General features: G+C 66.3%; 9 protein-coding genes across 9 annotated transcripts; 3 read left to right on the forward strand and 6 right to left on the reverse strand.

Annotated features, from left to right (window-relative positions):
• Positions 1–4: 4 nt before the first annotated feature.
• On the forward strand, positions 5–1,891 carry AMSG_00423 (cytoplasm protein; the record flags this gene model as incomplete). Its single annotated transcript, XM_013907248.1, has 1 exon — positions 5–1,891. One exon carries the CDS (start codon positions 5–7, stop codon positions 1,634–1,636), a length of 1,632 nt encoding a protein of 543 aa, XP_013762702.1. The 3' UTR covers positions 1,637–1,891.
• AMSG_00424 (uncharacterized protein) lies at positions 1,315–3,644 on the reverse strand (the record flags this gene model as incomplete). The annotated part of the gene is made up of 1 exon (XM_013907249.1): positions 1,315–3,644. The coding sequence occupies one exon, from the start codon at positions 3,642–3,644 to the stop codon at positions 1,647–1,649; it is 1,998 nt and encodes a 665-aa protein (XP_013762703.1). The 3' UTR covers positions 1,315–1,646.
• A 207-nt stretch (positions 3,645–3,851) lies between these two features.
• Positions 3,852–5,237, reverse strand: AMSG_00425 (uncharacterized protein; the record flags this gene model as incomplete). Its single annotated transcript, XM_013907250.1, has 1 exon — positions 3,852–5,237. The coding sequence occupies one exon, from the start codon at positions 5,235–5,237 to the stop codon at positions 3,852–3,854; it is 1,386 nt and encodes a 461-aa protein (XP_013762704.1).
• Positions 5,238–5,371: 134 nt separating this feature from the next.
• On the reverse strand, positions 5,372–6,719 carry AMSG_00426 (ribonuclease Z; the record flags this gene model as incomplete). Its single annotated transcript, XM_013907251.1, has 1 exon — positions 5,372–6,719. The coding sequence occupies one exon, from the start codon at positions 6,717–6,719 to the stop codon at positions 5,481–5,483; it is 1,239 nt and encodes a 412-aa protein (XP_013762705.1). The 3' UTR covers positions 5,372–5,480.
• Positions 6,720–6,998: 279 nt separating this feature from the next.
• On the reverse strand, positions 6,999–8,838 carry AMSG_00427 (leucine-rich repeat-containing protein 40; the record flags this gene model as incomplete). Its single annotated transcript, XM_013907252.1, has 1 exon — positions 6,999–8,838. One exon carries the CDS (start codon positions 8,836–8,838, stop codon positions 7,072–7,074), a length of 1,767 nt encoding a protein of 588 aa, XP_013762706.1. The 3' UTR covers positions 6,999–7,071.
• Positions 8,839–9,065: 227 nt separating this feature from the next.
• On the forward strand, positions 9,066–10,079 carry AMSG_00428 (isochorismatase hydrolase). The gene has a single exon (XM_013907253.1). The coding sequence runs from the start codon at positions 9,109–9,111 to the stop codon at positions 10,042–10,044; it is 936 nt and encodes a 311-aa protein (XP_013762707.1). The 5' UTR covers positions 9,066–9,108; the 3' UTR covers positions 10,045–10,079.
• AMSG_00429 (uncharacterized protein) lies at positions 9,992–11,841 on the reverse strand (the record flags this gene model as incomplete). The annotated part of the gene is made up of 3 exons (XM_013907254.1): positions 9,992–10,145; positions 10,192–10,333; positions 10,384–11,841. The coding sequence occupies 3 exons, from the start codon at positions 11,839–11,841 to the stop codon at positions 10,123–10,125; spliced, it is 1,623 nt and encodes a 540-aa protein (XP_013762708.1). The 3' UTR covers positions 9,992–10,122.
• Positions 11,842–12,855: 1,014 nt separating this feature from the next.
• On the reverse strand, positions 12,856–14,237 carry AMSG_00430 (uncharacterized protein; the record flags this gene model as incomplete). The annotated part of the gene is made up of 2 exons (XM_013907255.1): positions 12,856–13,221; positions 13,269–14,237. The coding sequence occupies 2 exons, from the start codon at positions 14,235–14,237 to the stop codon at positions 12,856–12,858; spliced, it is 1,335 nt and encodes a 444-aa protein (XP_013762709.1).
• A 583-nt stretch (positions 14,238–14,820) lies between these two features.
• Positions 14,821–15,906, forward strand: AMSG_00431 (uncharacterized protein; the record flags this gene model as incomplete). Its single annotated transcript, XM_013907256.1, has 1 exon — positions 14,821–15,906. One exon carries the CDS (start codon positions 14,821–14,823, stop codon positions 15,904–15,906), a length of 1,086 nt encoding a protein of 361 aa, XP_013762710.1.
• Positions 15,907–17,837: the final 1,931 nt, after the last annotated feature.

The following is a 17,837-nucleotide window of genomic DNA, read 5'->3' on the forward strand; positions in this document are numbered from 1 at the left end:
CCTCATGTGCGGCATCGCAGTCATCGCCGCCCCACGCGCCGGCGACGCCCACCCGTGCCTCCTCTCCCGAGTGGCCGCCCGCGGGCCAGACAGCACTACGTCGGCCGTCCTCGCCCCGGGCCTCGTCCTCACCGCCTCGGTCCTCTCGCTCCGTGCCCCGTTCACCGCCCAGCCGCTGCACGACGAGGACTCGGGCGTTGTCATGGCCTTCAACGGCGAGCTCTACGACGGCGCCTTGCTCTCCTACCGCGACTCTGAGGTGTGCGACTCGGCGGCGCTCGCCGCTGCCGTCTTTGACGCCTTGTCCGTCGCAAACCCACCCACGCCCGCCGCCGCCGCCGCCGCCCTCCGCCATGCCCTCGCTGCTGCCGTCGATGTCGGCGAGTGGGCACTCGTCGTCTGGCTCCCGGCGCTCTCGACTCTCCTCTGGGCCCGCGATCGCTTTGGCCGCCGCTCGCTGCTCGAGGCGAGATCGGGTGACGGCGAGCTTGCCGCCGTCGCCTCGGTCGCCTGCCTCTGTGAGCCCGACCCGTCGTCTCCGGCTCTCGACTGGTCGCCCGTCTTCCCTGCTGGCGTCTACGGCGCGAGCTGGGATCCGGATGCTGGCCGTCTGAGCGAGCCAGTTCTGGCGGAGTTTCATCCCGTCCCCGGCCTCCCGGCTATGGAGCTTCTGGATCTCCTCCCGCCACCCGCCGCCGCCGCCGCCGAGCCAGATTGTGAGCCGGTTGTCGTTGCAGCGTCCGATCTGCTTCCTGCTGTCGAGAGCCTCGGCGCGCTGCTCACCGAAGCCGTCGCCCGCCGAGTCGTCAATGTCCGTGACGCGGCTTCGGTCGGTATTCTCTTCTCGGGTGGACTCGATTCTATGGTTGTCGCCGCCCTTGCCCACGCCGTTCTCCCGCCGCACACTGCCATCGAGCTCATCAACGTGGCCTTTGCCAAGGACGCCGCGCCCGAGGACGCGTTCAACACGCCCGACAGGATGACTGGTACTGCTAGCGCCGCCCACCTTGTCGAGCACTACGCCCCCGATCGGACATGGATTTGGGTCCCCGTCAATGTCCGCGCCGCCGACCTCACCGCCGCCACCCCAGCCATTGCCGAGACTGTCGCGCCCGCCGCCACCGCCATGGACCTCTCCATCGGCGCAGCACTTTACTTTGCCTCGAGTCTGGAAAGGCGTGCAGACGCCACGGCGCCACTCGCCCCGGCACGTGTCCTCCTCACCGGCCTCGGCGCCGATGAGTTGCTTGGTGGCTACACTCGGCATCGCGCTCGCTGGACCCGTGGCGGATGGTCGGCGCTCTCTGCAGAGCTCGCACTCGACTTTGCCCGGCTATGGCGCCGCAACCTTGGCCGCGACGACAGAGTTGTGGCCGCCCACGGCTGCGAGCTCCGTCTCCCGTTTCTTGACGAGGACGTTGTCGCCTTTCTCACCAGCCTCCCGCTGGCGTGGCGGACCGATCCGAGCCGCGAGCGCGGCGTCGGCGACAAGCACCTGCTCCGTGCCCTCGCGGCCCAGCTCGAGCTTGGCGCCGCCGCTGCCGCGCCCAAGCGTGCCATTCAGTTTGGCTCGCGCATCGCAAAGGTTCTGCCCAAGTGTGACGGTACGACAGCGCTCGGGGCGCTCGGCCTCTGAGCTCGGGGCGCTACTCAAACTGGGCCCACGTTGGGACCGACGCATTGCGCGACCGCATCACCGTGTTGTACGCCATGAGGCCCGACGGATTGGTCCCGGTCTTGAGCGTCCGCATCGGCGAGAACACAGGCCCGCGCTGGGTCCGCATTGTGGCCGACGCTGCCGCCACAGGCAGGAACTCGATGAGGTCTGCGTACTCGTGGCGGAGCTCGCCCACCGTACGGTCCTGGCCATCGACCTTGACAATCGTCTCGTCGCCAATGTCCGGGTTCGACAACGCTGCCAGGAGCGTCTGGAATTCGGACTGGAATCGTTTTGCTGCGTCGGCGTCGAGGCCCATGACCGCATCGGACTCGCGGTGCTTGCGAAAGGCTGGCACGTAGTGTCGCCAGAACGCAGTCTTGCCCGGAATCTTGGACACCTCCTTGATCCAGAACATTAAGATGGCCGCAAAGTAAACGCAGACAATGTTGATGAGGGTGAGTGCAAACGAGAGCGACCCGATCCGCATGTGCCGCACCTCGTCCACCGTCGAGCCGGTAAAGGTCTGCCCGACTACCGCGTAACAAAAGTTGAGTCCGGCATTGACCGCAGGCGGGAGGAGCGAGGCCGAAATGGCAACGCCGACCAGCGAATTGGTGTTCTGCGAAATGGTGGAGAGCGCCACGCCGACGCCGGACGGCACCGCAATGGCAATGCCGATGAGGAGGCCGACCCCGGTTCCGCGCGAGCTCATCTCCGAGTTGGGCCAGTCGAGATCGTCGCCCCACGCTGCAAAACCCAGGCCCACAAGCCCGCCCACCACAAAGCAGATGGCGAGGCCCACAAGCTCCTTCCATAGTCCCTGCCACGAGAGCTTCCAGTCGCGAATGATGGTGCCAAACGTGAGCTCCATGATCGGGCCCATGATCGGCGAGACTAGCATTGACGCTACAACCACCACGACGTTGTCGGTGGCGAGGCCGACTCCGGCCAGGAGCGAGGCAACGACGCAGAGGGTGACGTAGTCAAACGAAAACTCGGCTGCCCGCTTGGTGTCGTCCACAACCTGCTGGATGACCAGCTCGGCCATGATCTGCTTGGCAAACTCGCCCTGGATCCCGATCTGCTCTGTCGCCTCCACCATGTTGATCGGCTTGGTCAGCTCTAGCGGCACGAGCGAGAGGTCGCCAAAAGTCACACCGATGCCGACCTGGATCAGCCGCTGCAGCAGCGGCTCGACCTTGCCGCCGAGAACCGGAAACGTGACACAGTACGTCTCGATTGACTCTCCGGTCACGGCAAACGAGAAACCAGGCGTCCAGTGCGCGTTTTGCACATTGAGCGCCAAGAGAGCGTCTTCCACCTCTTGCCGGACGTTGATGACCCAAGGTGCAGACTCGTCTGGGTGCGGCCACGAGCTCGACGTCCCGTTGGCCGACCGCGGCGTGTTGGCGTTTGACGCCGCAGGCGTCAGAAAGGCTTGCGACGACGACATCGGCAGCGCTAGACCGGCCATGCCGATCGCCGGCACCACCGGCTTCCCCTTTGCCCCGCGCTCAGACTCTTCAGCCTGCTCCTCGGCCTCACTCTCGTCGCCGTACTCGGTGTAGTACGTATACTCAAAGTCGTCATCGCGCCGCGACTCGTCCCACCAGTCGTCATCATCGTCATCGCCGGCGCCAGTCTCCAGATGGGCGACTGCAGTCGATCCTGCCGGCGCCTGAGCCGCCGCCCTGCTCTTTCGCGAGCGCGTGCGCACCTTGGCACCCTTGGCCTTTGGCGCGTGAAGCGAATTGTCGCCTGCTGCGGTTCCACTGCCAGCTCCTCGCGCTCGGCCAGACTCGGGCCCAATGCTGGCCTCTGGTGGCCCACGCGGGGTGAGATACGCTCCGCGCGAGCCGGCCCAAGAGCGCTCGGACCTCAGCGGCTGGAGTGGCTGCGTCCCTGACGCCTCGGCAAGCTGGCGGGCCTCCTCGTCCACAAAGTAGTGCGGGAAGGTCATTCGCAGCATGACGCTGTCCGACATGGTGTTGCGGAGCGAGGGGAGCGAGGTGTGGCGAGCCTGGGACTGGCACGAAGAGCTGGGCGGTGGGACAGTGTGTCTGCCAAATCGGGCACTGCGGCAGAACCGGCCGGGGCAGGCTCTCTCACGTTCAACAACATCAGATGGGGGCGCGCGGCGATGAGGCACCACGACCGGCTACAGAGCAGAGTCTTTGGCCACTGCGGCAGGCTAGGAGCGAGAGGTCCAGGCGACGCGGGCGACGTAGGGGACGCCGCGGGCGTGGAAGACGTGGATGTTCGGGACTGGCTCGCCCTGCGACCAGATAGCGAGATGGGCGAGGTCGGCGACGGCGCCGGCAAAGACAGCATCGACGACGGCCGGGGGAAGCGAGTCAAGAAGGCCTGGGCGAGCGGGGAGGCCGGCCACAACTTCGGCGAGCGCCACCGGTTGGTGGCGAGTGGCGTACGACGGCGCTTTGAGGAAGAGGCGGACTGCACGGAGAAAGGCGAGGCCTGCCATTGGAGCGGTGGCGGGTGAGACGACCGGCAAGGCGCGACGGCGCAGCTGCGAGCCGATGCGGACAGCGGAGGAGGGATCGTCCAGGCCATGCCCGTTGCGGAAGCGGGCGGGCGAGCGTGGGATCCGGGCGCCGGAGCGCGAGATTGAGGCCCGCGACGGCCGCTGGGCCCGCTTTGAGCGAGCGGTGGCGAGCGTGGCCACGGTCCACTCGCCAGTGCAGAACTTGATGCCGATCTCAGTGACCTCATCCTCCCACAGCCAGGCGTTGACCAGCGACCGCCGCTGCGCCTCGATCCGCCAGTAGTGCATGCCCTCGTAGAGTGGGTGCGTCCCGGCATGCTTGTCGATTCGCGCCGCCAGCTGGTATCCGTTCTGCAGACGGAAGCCGGTAAAGTCAACCGTGGGCAGCGGCCGCCGCAATCGCGGGCGGTCGCGCCGGAGGCCAGCACTCTCGCGCCGCTCCTGGATCGTGGCCATCAGCTGCGTCGTTCGCGCGACCTGGTCCTTGCTCCTGCCGGGCGCCATGGCCACATTCGACGATCCGAGCGCCATCGCAATCTCGGCCGACTCGGCTTGTGTCGCTGCCGTTGTCGCCGCCACCACCTTCTCCGGCTCTGGTTCCGGTTCTGGCACTGGTACTGGCTGTGCGACCGGGACTGTTGCCGCGCCTGGATCGGGAGCGAGAACGGTGTGGCGGGCGAGCGGGCGCAGGGCGGGGAGAGTAGTGGCGCCTTCGGACGGGCCTGGGGCAAGGCCCGGCATTGGGTTTGAGGACGGCAGCGGACGCGGGGCGACGTGGGGGACCGGCCCGATGCACAGCTCGTCGGCGCCTTCGGAGGAGGTGTTCATGAAGCAGTGCCAGACGGGCGAGAGGTCAGCAGCACGGGCGGCAGGAACCCACTGAAAGGCGCGGCAGTGGAAGCATTGCATGACCACTCCATCGTTCCGGACGCCTCCGCCGGCGTTGCTGCCCAGCGGCGCGCCGAGGCCCAGGCCGTGCCGCTCGTCGCCGAGGCCATGCGTCCGCTTGCTCGGACCTCCACCACGACTTGGCGACCGGGCCCGCTTGCGCGACGCGGCTCCTCCCGCTGCCATCATTGTGGAGAGCGTTGGAGTGGTGGGGTGGTGGTGGTGGTAGTGGTGGTGAGAGCGGTGGGGGATGGTGGCGGAGTCGAGAGGTAGCTGTGGGCGACTTGGCCGGAGGGGCAGGCCAAAGCAGGCACTAGGCAGGAGACAGCAGCGGATTTATAGGGTGGCGAGCACGGGCAGCAAAGGTCAGCAAAGGCGCGGTGCGGGATACGGTTTATGACTCGCGATAGGATAAGAGGGCCCGGAGTGTCATTCGGTGGATGCGTGGTCGGGGCGCGGATCGACGACCACTTGCGGAGCAGGCCGCGATCGAGTCGAGGGCAGGACAGAGACGGTGAGAAAGTCCTGGGCAACGGTGACGGCTGGTGAGCCAAAGGCTGCCACAGCCTCGGCGCGGATGGCGGCGGCAGCGGCAGTGTCGGCGGCCGAGTCGCCCGAGCCGATGTACTTGGGCGAGAGGTGGTTGAGGACGAGGTGGCCGGCCGAGACCGAGGCGGCGAACTCGCCGGCCATGCACGTCGTCGAGTGGCCGCGGTCGACGGCCTTGACCCGGTCTGCGCTCCGCAGTGACGCCTCATGAACCAGGACGTCAGCGTTGGTGGCGAGTGGCGCAATACCTGACGGGTCACATGTATCGCCGAGCACCACGATCTTGCGTCCGGGCCGGGCCGGCGAGACGTAGTCTTCCGATCGCAGATGGGTGCCGTTGCTCAGGGTGACGTCGACTCCGCCGACAAGCGACTTGCACCACGCACCAAGCCTGCCGACGCCCGGCGTCGCCTTTAGCTTGTCCACGTCGAGCGACCCAGGGCGTGGCGCCTCCTCCAGCACATACCCCACAGTGAGGACGTGCGGGACGTGCTCGATGACCGCGGCGTGGAGGGTGACCGCTGGTCCGCTCGCGCCCGCCGCCGACGGCAGCTCCAGCGGGAGCATCCAGTGCGGCGTGGCCAGTGCCTCAGGCGAGGCCTCGTCGGGCGGAGCGTAGTAGAGGTTCTTGTCGCCAGGCGTGTAGCCCCGGACCACCGTCGATCCACCAATGTACATGTCGGCAAACGTGTGTGTGGCATCCGGCGGCACGTCCTCGGCAAGCAGCGAAGACTCAGCCGGAGCAAGCAACGGCGGCGGCGCCGGGCGCATCTCGTGGACGAACAGGCCGCGCGAGAACGAGTACGTCGTGGCCAGCGAGGTGCGGAGGAAGGCACGGATGCCGAGCGGCCCGTAGACATGCAGCGGGCCACCACCTGCGTTCAGCACCGCGCATACCAGGCCAGGAAGGCCAAACACATGATCTCCGTGCAGATGGGTCACCGCCACCGCAGCGATCCGCGATGGCTTCACCGCGCACTGGCCCGCCATCAGCCGCCGCTGCGTGCCCTCGCCGACGTCAAACAGCACATACGATCCACACGGCAGGCGGACAGCAGTAGCAGACGTGTATCGCGATGATGTCGGCTGCGACGAGGTGCCCAGGAATACCATGTCCATTCCGTCTGCCGTGGTCGAGCTCGCCCGTCGCCACATCGTGGCCTCGTCCGCGCTCCTCGCCGCAGCCGCCGTCCGTACGGACTGCCGCACCCGCACGCCTGCTCCAGTCACACGGCTACATGCCAGCCACTGTGCCACACGTAACATGCTCGTGCTGCTGTGCTTGTTGTTCCGCGGGAGCGTAAAGTGTGACGCGTGGCTCTGACCCCAGCTGAACCCCCCGAGGCTGTGGAGACGTGGGATGCGCTCGCCGCGTCGTTTGGGCGGCGCAAGGGGGGGGAGGCTAGAACCGGTTTACTAGCTTGTGGCTGATCAAAGGGTGTAGACTGTTGTGCTTGCGTCGAGATCGCGCTTACTCGTCGGCACCGGCGACGAGGCGGAGGTGCTTCTTAAGGGCAGAGGTGCCTTTGAGGGCGACGCGCATCAGTCGGCGCGACGGGTTGCCGTCAAACATGAGTGCAGATAGGACCGGGAAGAAGCCGAGATCGGGTGGAAGTTCGCAAAGTTCGTTGTTGCGGACGTCGAGCGTCGAGAGTGCGCAGTCGTCGATGTGGGTCGGCGGCGGAATAAAGTCGAACGCGTTCGAGTCGAGGACGAGGTCGACGAGAGGCGCCGGGAACGGATCGTCGGTGGCAAACGGCCAGGACCTCAGCTTGCAGCCGGAGAGAACAACTCGCTGCAGCGAGTACAGCTCGTTGAGCGCAAACTGAAGTGCCATGCCTCGATTGAACGAGAGGTCCAGGCTAGTGAGGCTTCCGGCGAGAGCGGCGAGCGAGCGCGGCGGCGCGCGAAGTCCATTGTGCGCAAGATTGAGCAGTGAGAGTGACGCCAGCGGTGGGAGCAGGGACTCTGGCACAAGTTCTAGCTTGTTACGCGCAAGGCTCAGCGCCTCGAGCGAGTAGCATACGTCTGGCGCAAACTCGAGCGGCAAGCTGCGAAGCCCGTTGTCATCGGCCGTGAGGCTGGTGACAAGGCCGCCAAACGAGGCCGGCAGCTCGTCGAGGCCCTGGCTCGAGAGATCAAGGCTGCCATCTCCGGCCGGAACAAGCGACGTGGCGAGACCGGAGCTTGCGCTGCCGGCCAGCAGCTCTTCTGGAAGCCGGGTCCGCAGGTACTCGAGGATGGCATGCGAGCCCTTTTCGACAATCGAGCGGCGAAGGCCGCGGAACGGGTTGCCCTCGACGCCAAGGTGGGTGAGCGAGCTGCAGAGCGCAAGCTCGGGTGGGAGTGAGCGAAGCTCGTTGGATGCGAGGTCAAGAGTGACGAGTCCGTCGAGGCCGGCCACCGACGCCGGGACGCTGCGCATGCGGTTGCCGACAGCGCGGACAACCTTGAGGGCGGGCAGACCAAGCAGGGCATGAACAGGGAGCTCGGCAAAGGCGCACTCGGAAATGTCGAGCGTGTGCAAGGCGGTGCAGCTTGGGAGCGAGCGCGGTAGCTGCGAGAGCGATGCGTTGTGGACGAGATGGAGCTCGGCCAGCGCGGCTGAGGACCCGATGGCCTCGGGCAGCGCGGTGAGCCGGTTGTGGGAGAGGTCCACTATGCGAAGAGAAGGCGCACTCTCAAACAGCTCATCGGGGAGCTCGGCCAGCGCGTTGTGGGCACAGTCAAGGATCTCCAGGCAGGCGACGTGCGAGAGGCCGAGGAGGGTGTCGATGCGATTGTGGCTGGCGCGGAGCTCGACGAGCCGCGGCCACGGGCCATCGACCATAGTCACGGCGTTGTGGGAGACGTCGAGGACCCGGATTGACGGCGAGCCGTAGAGCGGGACGAGCGTGAGGGCGTTGTGGGCGAGATTGAGTCGCAGGAGCGCCGGCCACGGCGGGCGGGCGTTGGCCGCCGCCACCAGATCGCTCACACTGGCGTCGTCGAGCGCGTTGCGTGAGGCGTCAAAGACCTTCAGAAACTCGTAGTCCAGCAGCTGCGGCGGAAGATAGCTCAGCTCGTTGCCCGAGATGTCGACCACCCGCAGATCGACCACAGCGTAGCCCGGCACGTCGTCGAGCACCAGGCTGCCCACGACCAGCGCCTCTTGCGGGAGCTCGCCCAGACCACGGCCGGCCAGAATCAGCTTGCCCTCGGTTTGTGCGCGTCGGTAAGCACGGTCGAGGAATGCCATGGTGAGTGGGAGAAAAAGGGGGAGCTGTGTTGGGTGGCTGGTGATGGCGGTGGTGGTTGTGTGCATGACATGGCGCCAAGTCGGCGGCGGCGGCTGGTCGGCTGCCGAATGAGCGACAGACCGGTGCGAGGCGAGGCAGGAGCGCGCGACGACGGGGCCGGTGGCTTGTGGCCAGAGGCAAAGCCAGTTTAGCAGGTAGGTAGTTGGCTGGTGGCTAGCCTGCCTACACCTCACTCTACCAAGTCAGCCAGCCACTTTCAGGAACACGGTATGGGCGAGGTGGTCGAGCACGCGCCGGGCACCATGGCCTATCTGGTTGACGAGCTGCTGGGCCGGACGGGCACGGCGGGAGGCTGCAACGAGGCTGGCGATGGGGTAGCGGTGGGCGATGAGTTCATCGCAAGCACAGGCACTTCAGTGGGACTTGCAGCGGGTGCTGCGGCGGATGGGGGAGGCGGCGAGGCCTCCAGCAACGGGCTCGGAGGCGGGTCGGGCGAGGTGCTCAAGGGCTTTATCCGCGAGACGCATCTGCGGGCCGACGGGACCATCGACGTGGTGACTAAGCCGCACGCCTCGCCGCCACGGGCGTCGCCGGAGCCCGGCTTGATGGCGGCGTCGCGGCCGGCACTGGTTGTTGTTGATGTGCAGAACGACTTTCTGCCCGGCGGCGCGCTGGGCGTGCCTGACGGCAACGCCGTGGTTCCGGTCATCAACGCACTGCGCGAGGCCATCGACTTTGACGCCGTCGTCCTCACCCAGGACTGGCACCCGGAAGGCCACGTCTCGTTCAAGTCGGCCTCTGCCGACGGAACATGGCCCGATCACTGCGTGGCCAACACCCAGGGCGCTCGGCTGGCGTCGGCGCTCAACGTCGCCTCGTCCGACTACATCATCCGCAAGGGCACCGACGTCCAAGTCGACGCCTATTCGGGCTTTGGGCCGCCGATGCCGCACCCGCCGACCGAGCTCGAGGAACTCCTCCGCGCCCACAACTCGGATGTGGTTGTTGTTGTCGGCCTCGCTCTCGACTACTGCGTCCGTGCCACTGCGCTCGACGCCCATGCCCTCGGCTTTACCGTTTACGTCGTCAGCGACGCCGTCCGCCCGGTCACCCCGGCCGGTGGCGACGATGCCAAACTTGACCTTGTCGATGCCGGCGTCAAGCTTGTTACTTCCCAGCGGCTCATGGCCGCGCTTGGCCAGTAGGCCGCTGTTTTCAGTGATGGTAAAGAGGCGCAAGCGCCAGCTCCACCGCGGCGCCCCACTCGCGGTCGACGGCCTCGGTTAGCTCGGCGTGGCGCACGGCACTATCCAGTGCGCGTTGAGCGGCAACGCAACCAGCAGCCACAGCACCAGCGCTGATGTTGGGTACGGGCCGCACCCGCCCGATTGCCGGTGCAAGGCGGAGCCCGAGCTTGCGGCGGTCAGCGGCGACGACGTCGAGAACCGGCGCAAAGATCAGCTCGGCGCGATGCCGCTCGAGCGTCCCAACGTGCTTGCCGTTGACAACCGTGAGGTGCGGAAGGATCCATACCGTATACAAACGGAAAACGAGAGGCCCACCACGGGAGACTCGCAAACCTCGAGCTCACGGAGTTGGCTCAGCGACGCGAGACAGTCTAGGTCTGCGAGGCGGGCCACGCCGTTGCTTACCAGCGTGAGCCGCTCCAGCATCGGATAGCCCTTGCGGAGCCGCGGCATGCACGCCGCCACGGTCGCCATCGGCGTCTTGTCAAACACTAGCCCGCGGGTTTTGTCGCGGCCGAGGCCCTTGTCGAGCGGCGCGGTCGTCGAGCCGACAATGTACAGCGTGTCGCCGCGCCACTCGGTCTTGGCCCGCTTGCGCACCTTGACCTGCACCGGCGAGTCCAAAGCAGGACGCAAGGGCGGCACGGCAGGGCGCGGGGACGAATGCGGGGGCGACTGTGGTGCCTCGGCTGGGCAGCCAGGCGGAGCAAGCGGCATGACAACGGCAACTGTGCTGGCCGGAGGCGGCGGCGACATGGGAATCGGCACGGTGGGGATGCGGATGCGCGGGATGCGGCGGGTACCGCTGAAAGGAGAGCCAATATCGGCAACCGAGCCGTCGTCATCAGTGTCCGAGTCGGTTGCCGCGGCACTTGGCGAGCCAGGTGGCGATGGGCTGGGCGAGGGGGTGAGGAAGAAGGCCGGAACGCGGAGAGGTTCGCCGTTTGGGGTCGATGCCAGTGGCAGCTGAGGACTGAGCGCTTTGGGTGACGGCGGCGCGGGCTCGAGATCCGTCCCGTCGAGAAGCTGAAGCCGCGGCAGGAGGCGGGCGACAGAGGCACGGTAGTCGGCGCGGACAGAGCCAGCTGCAAAGGGGTTGCCATCGAGATGGAGCTCGTCGAGCACAGGCAGGTCGCTCAGAAAGGCCACTGCGTCGACCGAGGCAAGGCAGTTATGGGAGAGAAAGACGCGCTGGAGCTTCGAGTTGGCAGCGAGAGGATGGATGTGTGTGATGCGGTTTCGGCGGACGTTGAGCTCAACGAGCGAGGTGAGGGCGTCAAGTGGCGGGACGTAGGTGAGTCGGTTGCCCGCGAGGTTGAGGACGCGGAGCGAGACAAGGGCATCGAGCGGGCGCAGGGCGTCGGCCACCAGACAGTTTGAGTGCAGATCCAGGACGTCTAGCTTGGTGACGGCAGTGACGCCGTCGACGGCAGTGATCTTGTTCTTGCCGGCCATGAGGACACGGAGCGAGCGCACCGGGCCGAGGCCCGCCAGCGAGGTCAGAGCATTGTTGTAGACGTCGAGAAAGATGAGCGCCGGTACGGCATCGAGATGGGCCAGCGTAGTCAGCGCGTTGTTCTGGGCGTTGAGCAGCCGCAACCGGCTCTCGCCCTCTAGCACCGGCAGCGTGGTCAGCCCAGTCCGCGCCAGCGAGAGCTTGTCGGGCTCGGCTGCCCGGGCCTGCTCGTCACGGAAGGCCACCGCGGCGTAGCCATTGATGGAGGAAGCCGGGACGACCGTGAGGCCGTCGCTCATCGGGTGTGTGCGGTGGAGGTGGGTGCGGTGGTGGGTGGCGCCAACATATGGCTTGCGAGGTGGCTTTACCGCATGCTGGCCTGATGTCACTCGGCCTGATGTCACTCGCTCGATCGGTGCGATGGGTGGACGGGGGAAAGGGGGGGAATGCTATGTGTGTGTGTGTGTATGTGTATGTATGTGAGTGTGTATGCATGTATGTGTGTGTGTGTGTGTGTGTGTGTGTGTGTGTGTGTGTGTGTGTGTGTGTGTTGGGGTTTGATCGGATGCACTGCCGGCAGGGGTCAGCCATCAGAAGAACGAAGACGGCTGCGACTGCATGGCCTCTGCCTGTGCCTGCTGCTCCTGCATGCGGGTGCCCACCATGTCAATGACCTTCATGTACTTGACCACGCACCGATCGACGCACGCCGTCTCGGCCCGGTCAGTCCAGACTCGTTGTACCGTCCGATGCACTTCTTGAAGCACTGCTCGGAGAGCCTATCGCCGCATCCGCCCACGCCCCCCACCTGTGAGTCACAATCTGCCCTTCATCTACCTGTCTGTCTGCACCCCCTTCCTCCACCCCCTTCCCCTTTCCTGCCGCTGCTTCCTCCCCCCTCTGCGCGGCATCCCGCCCATCTCCGGCTTGGTCCGACGACGAGGGCCTTGTGCGCCCGCAGGGAGGGCATGGGCGCACGGGGGAGGAGGGGACGACCAAACTGTGGCTCTTACCGGTTGAAAGTGTCTGTCATGGCCTCCAGCTCCAGCTGGGCCTGCATTACGTTGGGGGACATGGCCATGGTGGTGGGGATTGGAGTCGGGTGGCCGCTCCGGGTTCGGTGGGAGCGCCAGCACAAGTTGGGACCGACCACAGTCACCTCAGCGGCACCTGCCGTCTGGCAAGCCGAGGGACTCGATTGAAGGCGCGGCTGACGCCAGAGCGCAAATTCAGCTGGAGCAGCCTTGCTTTACGTCTCTGGGCCTGTGATCATGGACCTGTGATCATCGATTCGGCGACTCGGAAGCTGGGGCTCACGCCGTCGGGCGGACGGGCGGGTGCGGATCGGCGATGGGATTGATGTTGGCGGCAGTGGGGTGAGGAACGACAAGGCCGACATCGTCGGTCATGCGGAAGCGGACCGAGCGAAGAGCAATGGCGAGAGCCTCGCCCTCACCGGCCAGCGAGTACGGCTTGACAAGGAGCTCAAAGAGGACGCGCTTGCCGTTGGCGACGCGGAAGACAGCGTGGGTGGGGAGACCAAGCGGGTGCTTGAGCGCCAGAGTCACCTCGGCGTTCATGGACTCGTCGGCGAGGTCGATAAAGTTGGAGCCGACGAGGTCGGCCTCGGTGCAGCCGAGCAGGTCTGCGGCGGCCGGGTTGACGGTGTGGATGGTCCACTCCGACGGCGTGCGCGGCGCGGCCGGCAGGCGGCGCGGGGGATGACTGGGACTGCGATGATGATGCCTTCGAACGAGGCCCCGATGAGATTGCCGTACCGAGTGCCAGCACTCTGGATTTGCTTGATGTCCTCGCGGGCAATGTACCAGTTGGCGCAGAGAACCGCGTACAGTGTGACGGTGACCAGGAGCGGGACAAGAACGTCGATCCAGGTAAAGTCGAGAATGGCTGGAAGGACCGCGAGAGCAATCGAGGTCAATACCGCGAGGCCGCCAAACAGCGGCAGCGACATGATGACCGATCCCAGAATGTGGACAACGTAAAGAGCGGAGAGGCGGGCAAGGAAGAACTCGGCCGAGAAGGCCGAGTCGTCGGCCATGGCGACGGCGACGAAAAAGGTGGCGGTAGCAAGGACGACTGCTATGATGCCGGCCAAGTAGTAGTGCGGCGTCCGCGCCGCAAAGTAGAGGAGCACATAGATACCAGCGGCGACCACCAGATAGATGTTCGACGGCGACCAAGAGTCGAGCTCGTCTGTCCGCAAGCCGACCAGAACCGCGATGAGAAGAAAGAGCAGCATGACCAGCAGCAGGCCCGCCAGGTACTCGGCGCGCCGAAAGTGGTGCGGCAGCATCGTGCCCAGCGACGCAAACGGCGCGACCAGGACAGTCCGCACCACCGCGGTGGTGAGAACGTGATCCGGCGGCTCGTCGTCGACCGCCTCGCCACCATCGGACCCAATCGAAGCGTACGAACCGAACCTCCGCAGGCCCAGCGGACGGTCGTGGATGAGATTGGGGTTGGAGAACGACTTTTGCAGCCGCCGCGCCACCGTCTCACCCTCGTCGGCAGACTCGGCGTTGGCGTCAAGGCCGGCGGCACTGTCACCAGCTTCTCCACCCAACGACGACGACGACGACGACGTGCCCGACGCCACGGCCTCGACACCAGGCAGCACTGCATCCATGTCCATACCCACCTCGGCGTCCATGCCCATACCCGCCTCGGCGTCCATGAGAGGTGAAGGGGGAGGGGAGGGGGAGGGGGGGGGGGGGGGGGGACGAGTGTGGCTTGGTTCCTGGTTCAGCTGTGGCCGGTCGGGTCACTTGTGGCCGCTGTTCGTGACGCACGGCAGTCGGGTCCGACTCGCTGGCCAACCGATTGGAGTGAGGCGGCGGCCGGTGAGACATCGGAGGTGAGCGAGTAGGGCAAGGGTGGTATTGACACCGCGCGTCTTTTGCTAAAACCATCAGCAGTGTTTGCACATGTGTTGGGGGGTCGGATGATGAAGATCCTTGGGTGTGGTTTGGGTATCCCCAAGCCGAGACGCGTATCGGCTGTCCTCGGCAAACTTCTCTTCCCCGCAGCCAGACCTGGCCAGCTAGCCAGCCGAGCCTGTGGCCGAGTCAAGGTCGTTTTGAGTGAAGGACCGCATTATCCAGCCTCCCTCCGTCCTCCATCAGTCATCGATCTTGCTCGAGCAACCCCTCCCCCTTCACCTCACACACCTCGGACTCGCCACCACTCGCAGAGTTGCCGCCGGGACGGAGGCACCAACGACCTCGCTTGCCATCTCCTTCACTCACACCCCTCTCTCCATGTGCCGCATCGACCGCAACGGGTGCAACCATGTCTTCCACCCGATCACCCTGTGCGTGGTGCTGATGTGCCTGCCCATTGCTCTCGGTGTACTGTTTGGAAGTGTGCTGCCCAATGCCCGCGAACTAGCGTCGTACGTGGAGACGACGTGCGAGTATCGCAACACCACAGCGACGAGCTACGGCTGCTGCACCATCGAGAACTGCATCTGCGCCGAGTGCACGGCAGGAACCGCTACCTGCAGCGCCATGCAGTCGGCGCTCACCGCTGGCGAGTGCTGCAACGGGCCGCACTGCTGCCGGACCGAGTGCGAGACGTGCTGCACTGATGAGGCATACAGCGAGAGATACAGCTGCCGCTGCCGGGGATCGACGTCCTCGCGCCGATGCGATACCTGCTACCGCACCCGCTACCGCCGGGTCTGCCACACCTGCAATTGCCGCTGCGCGCAAGAGGTCACCAATCGCCACTGCCAATCGGTGTGCGGACTGTGCTACAACCTCGCGACAACGTTAATTGTCCACATCAAGCGCGTGGCGAGTGGTGCGGTCTGCTGCCGCGAGTCGCCGCGCTTCCTCACCAGCAGATGCGAGCGCGATCGCACCGACTGCCGGGACTCATGGCTTCGGTTCAAGGCCGACGGTGTGTCCCAGAAGTGCTGGTACCACGAGCGCAATCCCGACGGCACGCTTCGCTGGGACCGACCAAAGCGCAACGTCGCCGCTGTCTTCTTCACTGTCCTCTTCTTCGTGCCCATCGTGGCCTGGGTCTTGGCCACAGCGGTCTTTGTCGGCGTTGTTGCCATGGACAGTTGCTGCCCGAGTACGTTTACGGCGCATCCGGCCCTCTCAGCATCAGAGCCGCGACACGTCGCGCCTGCGCTGCCAACCACGTCGCGTCTCGCCACCCGCTACCCCAGCTCGCACTCGGGATCGAGCTCGTTGACCGATGACAGCGGGCGCGGCGGCAGCAAGCCAAACAAGCCAGGCCGCCGGCAGGACCCGTCTCCGCCGTTTGCCCCTGGCCGGCGTAACATGCCCACGCCATCGGCTCCGCCGCCTGCCTATGACGATGTTGCCTGGTAACGTTTTGCGGCTGGTAGCGGCGTCGTCGAGGTGAGTAACACGCAACGCGCGGACGTGTCCGACACTTCTCGCATGCTGGGCGTAGACCGCGGGAGGAGACGGTATGGGCAAGGATCGTCGGCAGCCACGCGGCGTGCGCAGCGGCATGCACACCGACCGTCTCGCGGGTTGGCTGGTGGTGGGAGGGCTGGCAGGCGCAGCAGGCGGGCGCGCCGACGGCCGGCGAGGCTGCGCGGGCCGGGCACGGCGGCAGCAGGCGACGACGTGAGCCTGCTCAGCGGCGACAGCGCGGGCGAAGAGGAGCAAGGAAGAACAAGAGAGTACCTGCCGGGCTCGGGGGTGGCACCGCGTGCGCTGCCGCTGCTGGACGGTGTTCAGGTCACAGACTCGGCGGCGGTGGTGGCGCGAGCGGTGGCGTATCTGCGTGCGCCGCGTGGCGCTACGCCTGAGCAGATCGCCCCAAGGTGGGAATGCTACTGGACGAGCTGGGCAGATCTCTGCCAAGCACTCGTCGGGACGTGGTTCTGCGTGGCGTCGCCGATGCCATCTCGTGGGGACTCGCGTCGTTTGATGGCGACTCGGCCAGGCTGGTTCTTTCCGGCAGCAGAGCGGGCACCGACGAGCGCACGGCAGCTGCTGTTGCTGCAACCGACGTAGTGCTGCTGGCGCGTTGGGCGGGGGCAGAGCAGGCACGCACGGGCGCTTTGCGGAGGCGGCTGGCGGTGCGTGCGTTGTCGGCGTCGCACTCGGGCCTGGCGGCACCCGTGGCTCGTGCCGGGGGCTGGGCGCGGATCCTCAGCACACTGAGTGCGCGGAAGCCGGCGTCACAACAGGCAGTCGTGACACACCGAGCGGCAGCGGTCGCCATTGAAAAGACGGCCGGCGGACGCGAGATTCAGGATCTGGCGCTGGATATTCTGGCCGAGTGTGAGACCGAGGCGGGACGTGGCGACATCGGACCGACTGAGCTGGTCCAGCGCTCGCTCCTGATCCCAATGGAGGTCGAAAATGGCCTAGAGCAGCTGGCGGGTGGGCGGCGGATGGCTTGGCTCAATGGCGATGTTTATTGTCTTCCGCCAAGCGCCGGCGAGCCTCGCACCTGATCGTGCGCAAGGTTGGAGTGGATGGTGACAGTGCCGGCATCACCGCGACCTGGTCGCCACCCGGCTGCGGCCCGAGCAAGGCTGTCGTTTGGATACGTCGTGCGCCGCTGTTCGGTCACGTCTGTTCGTGGACGACAGTCGCGGACGACAACCTCCAGCCGGGGTCCTGCGCGCCGGGCGGGTCCACGGCTACTTCCGCGGGCACGACTACGGGTCCGATTGCGACGACGACCCCGGCTGCTGCTCGCATGCTTGGTGTGGGAGTTGACCACTGCTGGCTGGGGCCGGGCCCGACGTTCTGGGCCCCCAATCTCGGATTTCCTGGCCGGTCGTGGCCGGGATGTCTGGGGCGACGCTGCCGGTTTGACGCGACGGCGTGGGCGCGGACGCGACCGTGGGCGCGGGCGCGGACCAGAAGGCGAGCGCGAGCGAACAACCTGTGCAACCAAGTCGTCCGACGCCTCGTTGTCAGAGAGGGGGATGGTAAACGAGGTCGAGACTAGCTCGCTCTCCGGAAGTGGTGCACCGGCGGCTTCGTCGGCGAGCGCGCCACTGTGAGCGGATGCGCCGGCGACCGCGCGTCCAGCCAGCTGCGCCACCTGGGCCTGGACGGCAGCCAACTCGGAGCGCAGACGAAGGACCTCTTCGACGAGTGCTTCCGGCGATCGAGCCATGACCTCTACGTCCTGCCAAGCCGCTGCAGGCGACAACTGCGGGGAGCGCACCTGCGGCGACGGCGTCGAGTGCGTCATCAGTGAGCGATTGATGGGTTCCGGCTCGTTCAGCACGTGCTCGATCGGCGGCGAGCGGTGGAGCTGGCGTCGCGGC

The sequence above is a fragment of the Thecamonas trahens genome (assembly GCF_000142905.1).
Source record: "Thecamonas trahens ATCC 50062 unplaced genomic scaffold supercont1.2, whole genome shotgun sequence".
NCBI classification, from domain to species: domain Eukaryota; order Apusomonadida; family Apusomonadidae; genus Thecamonas; species Thecamonas trahens.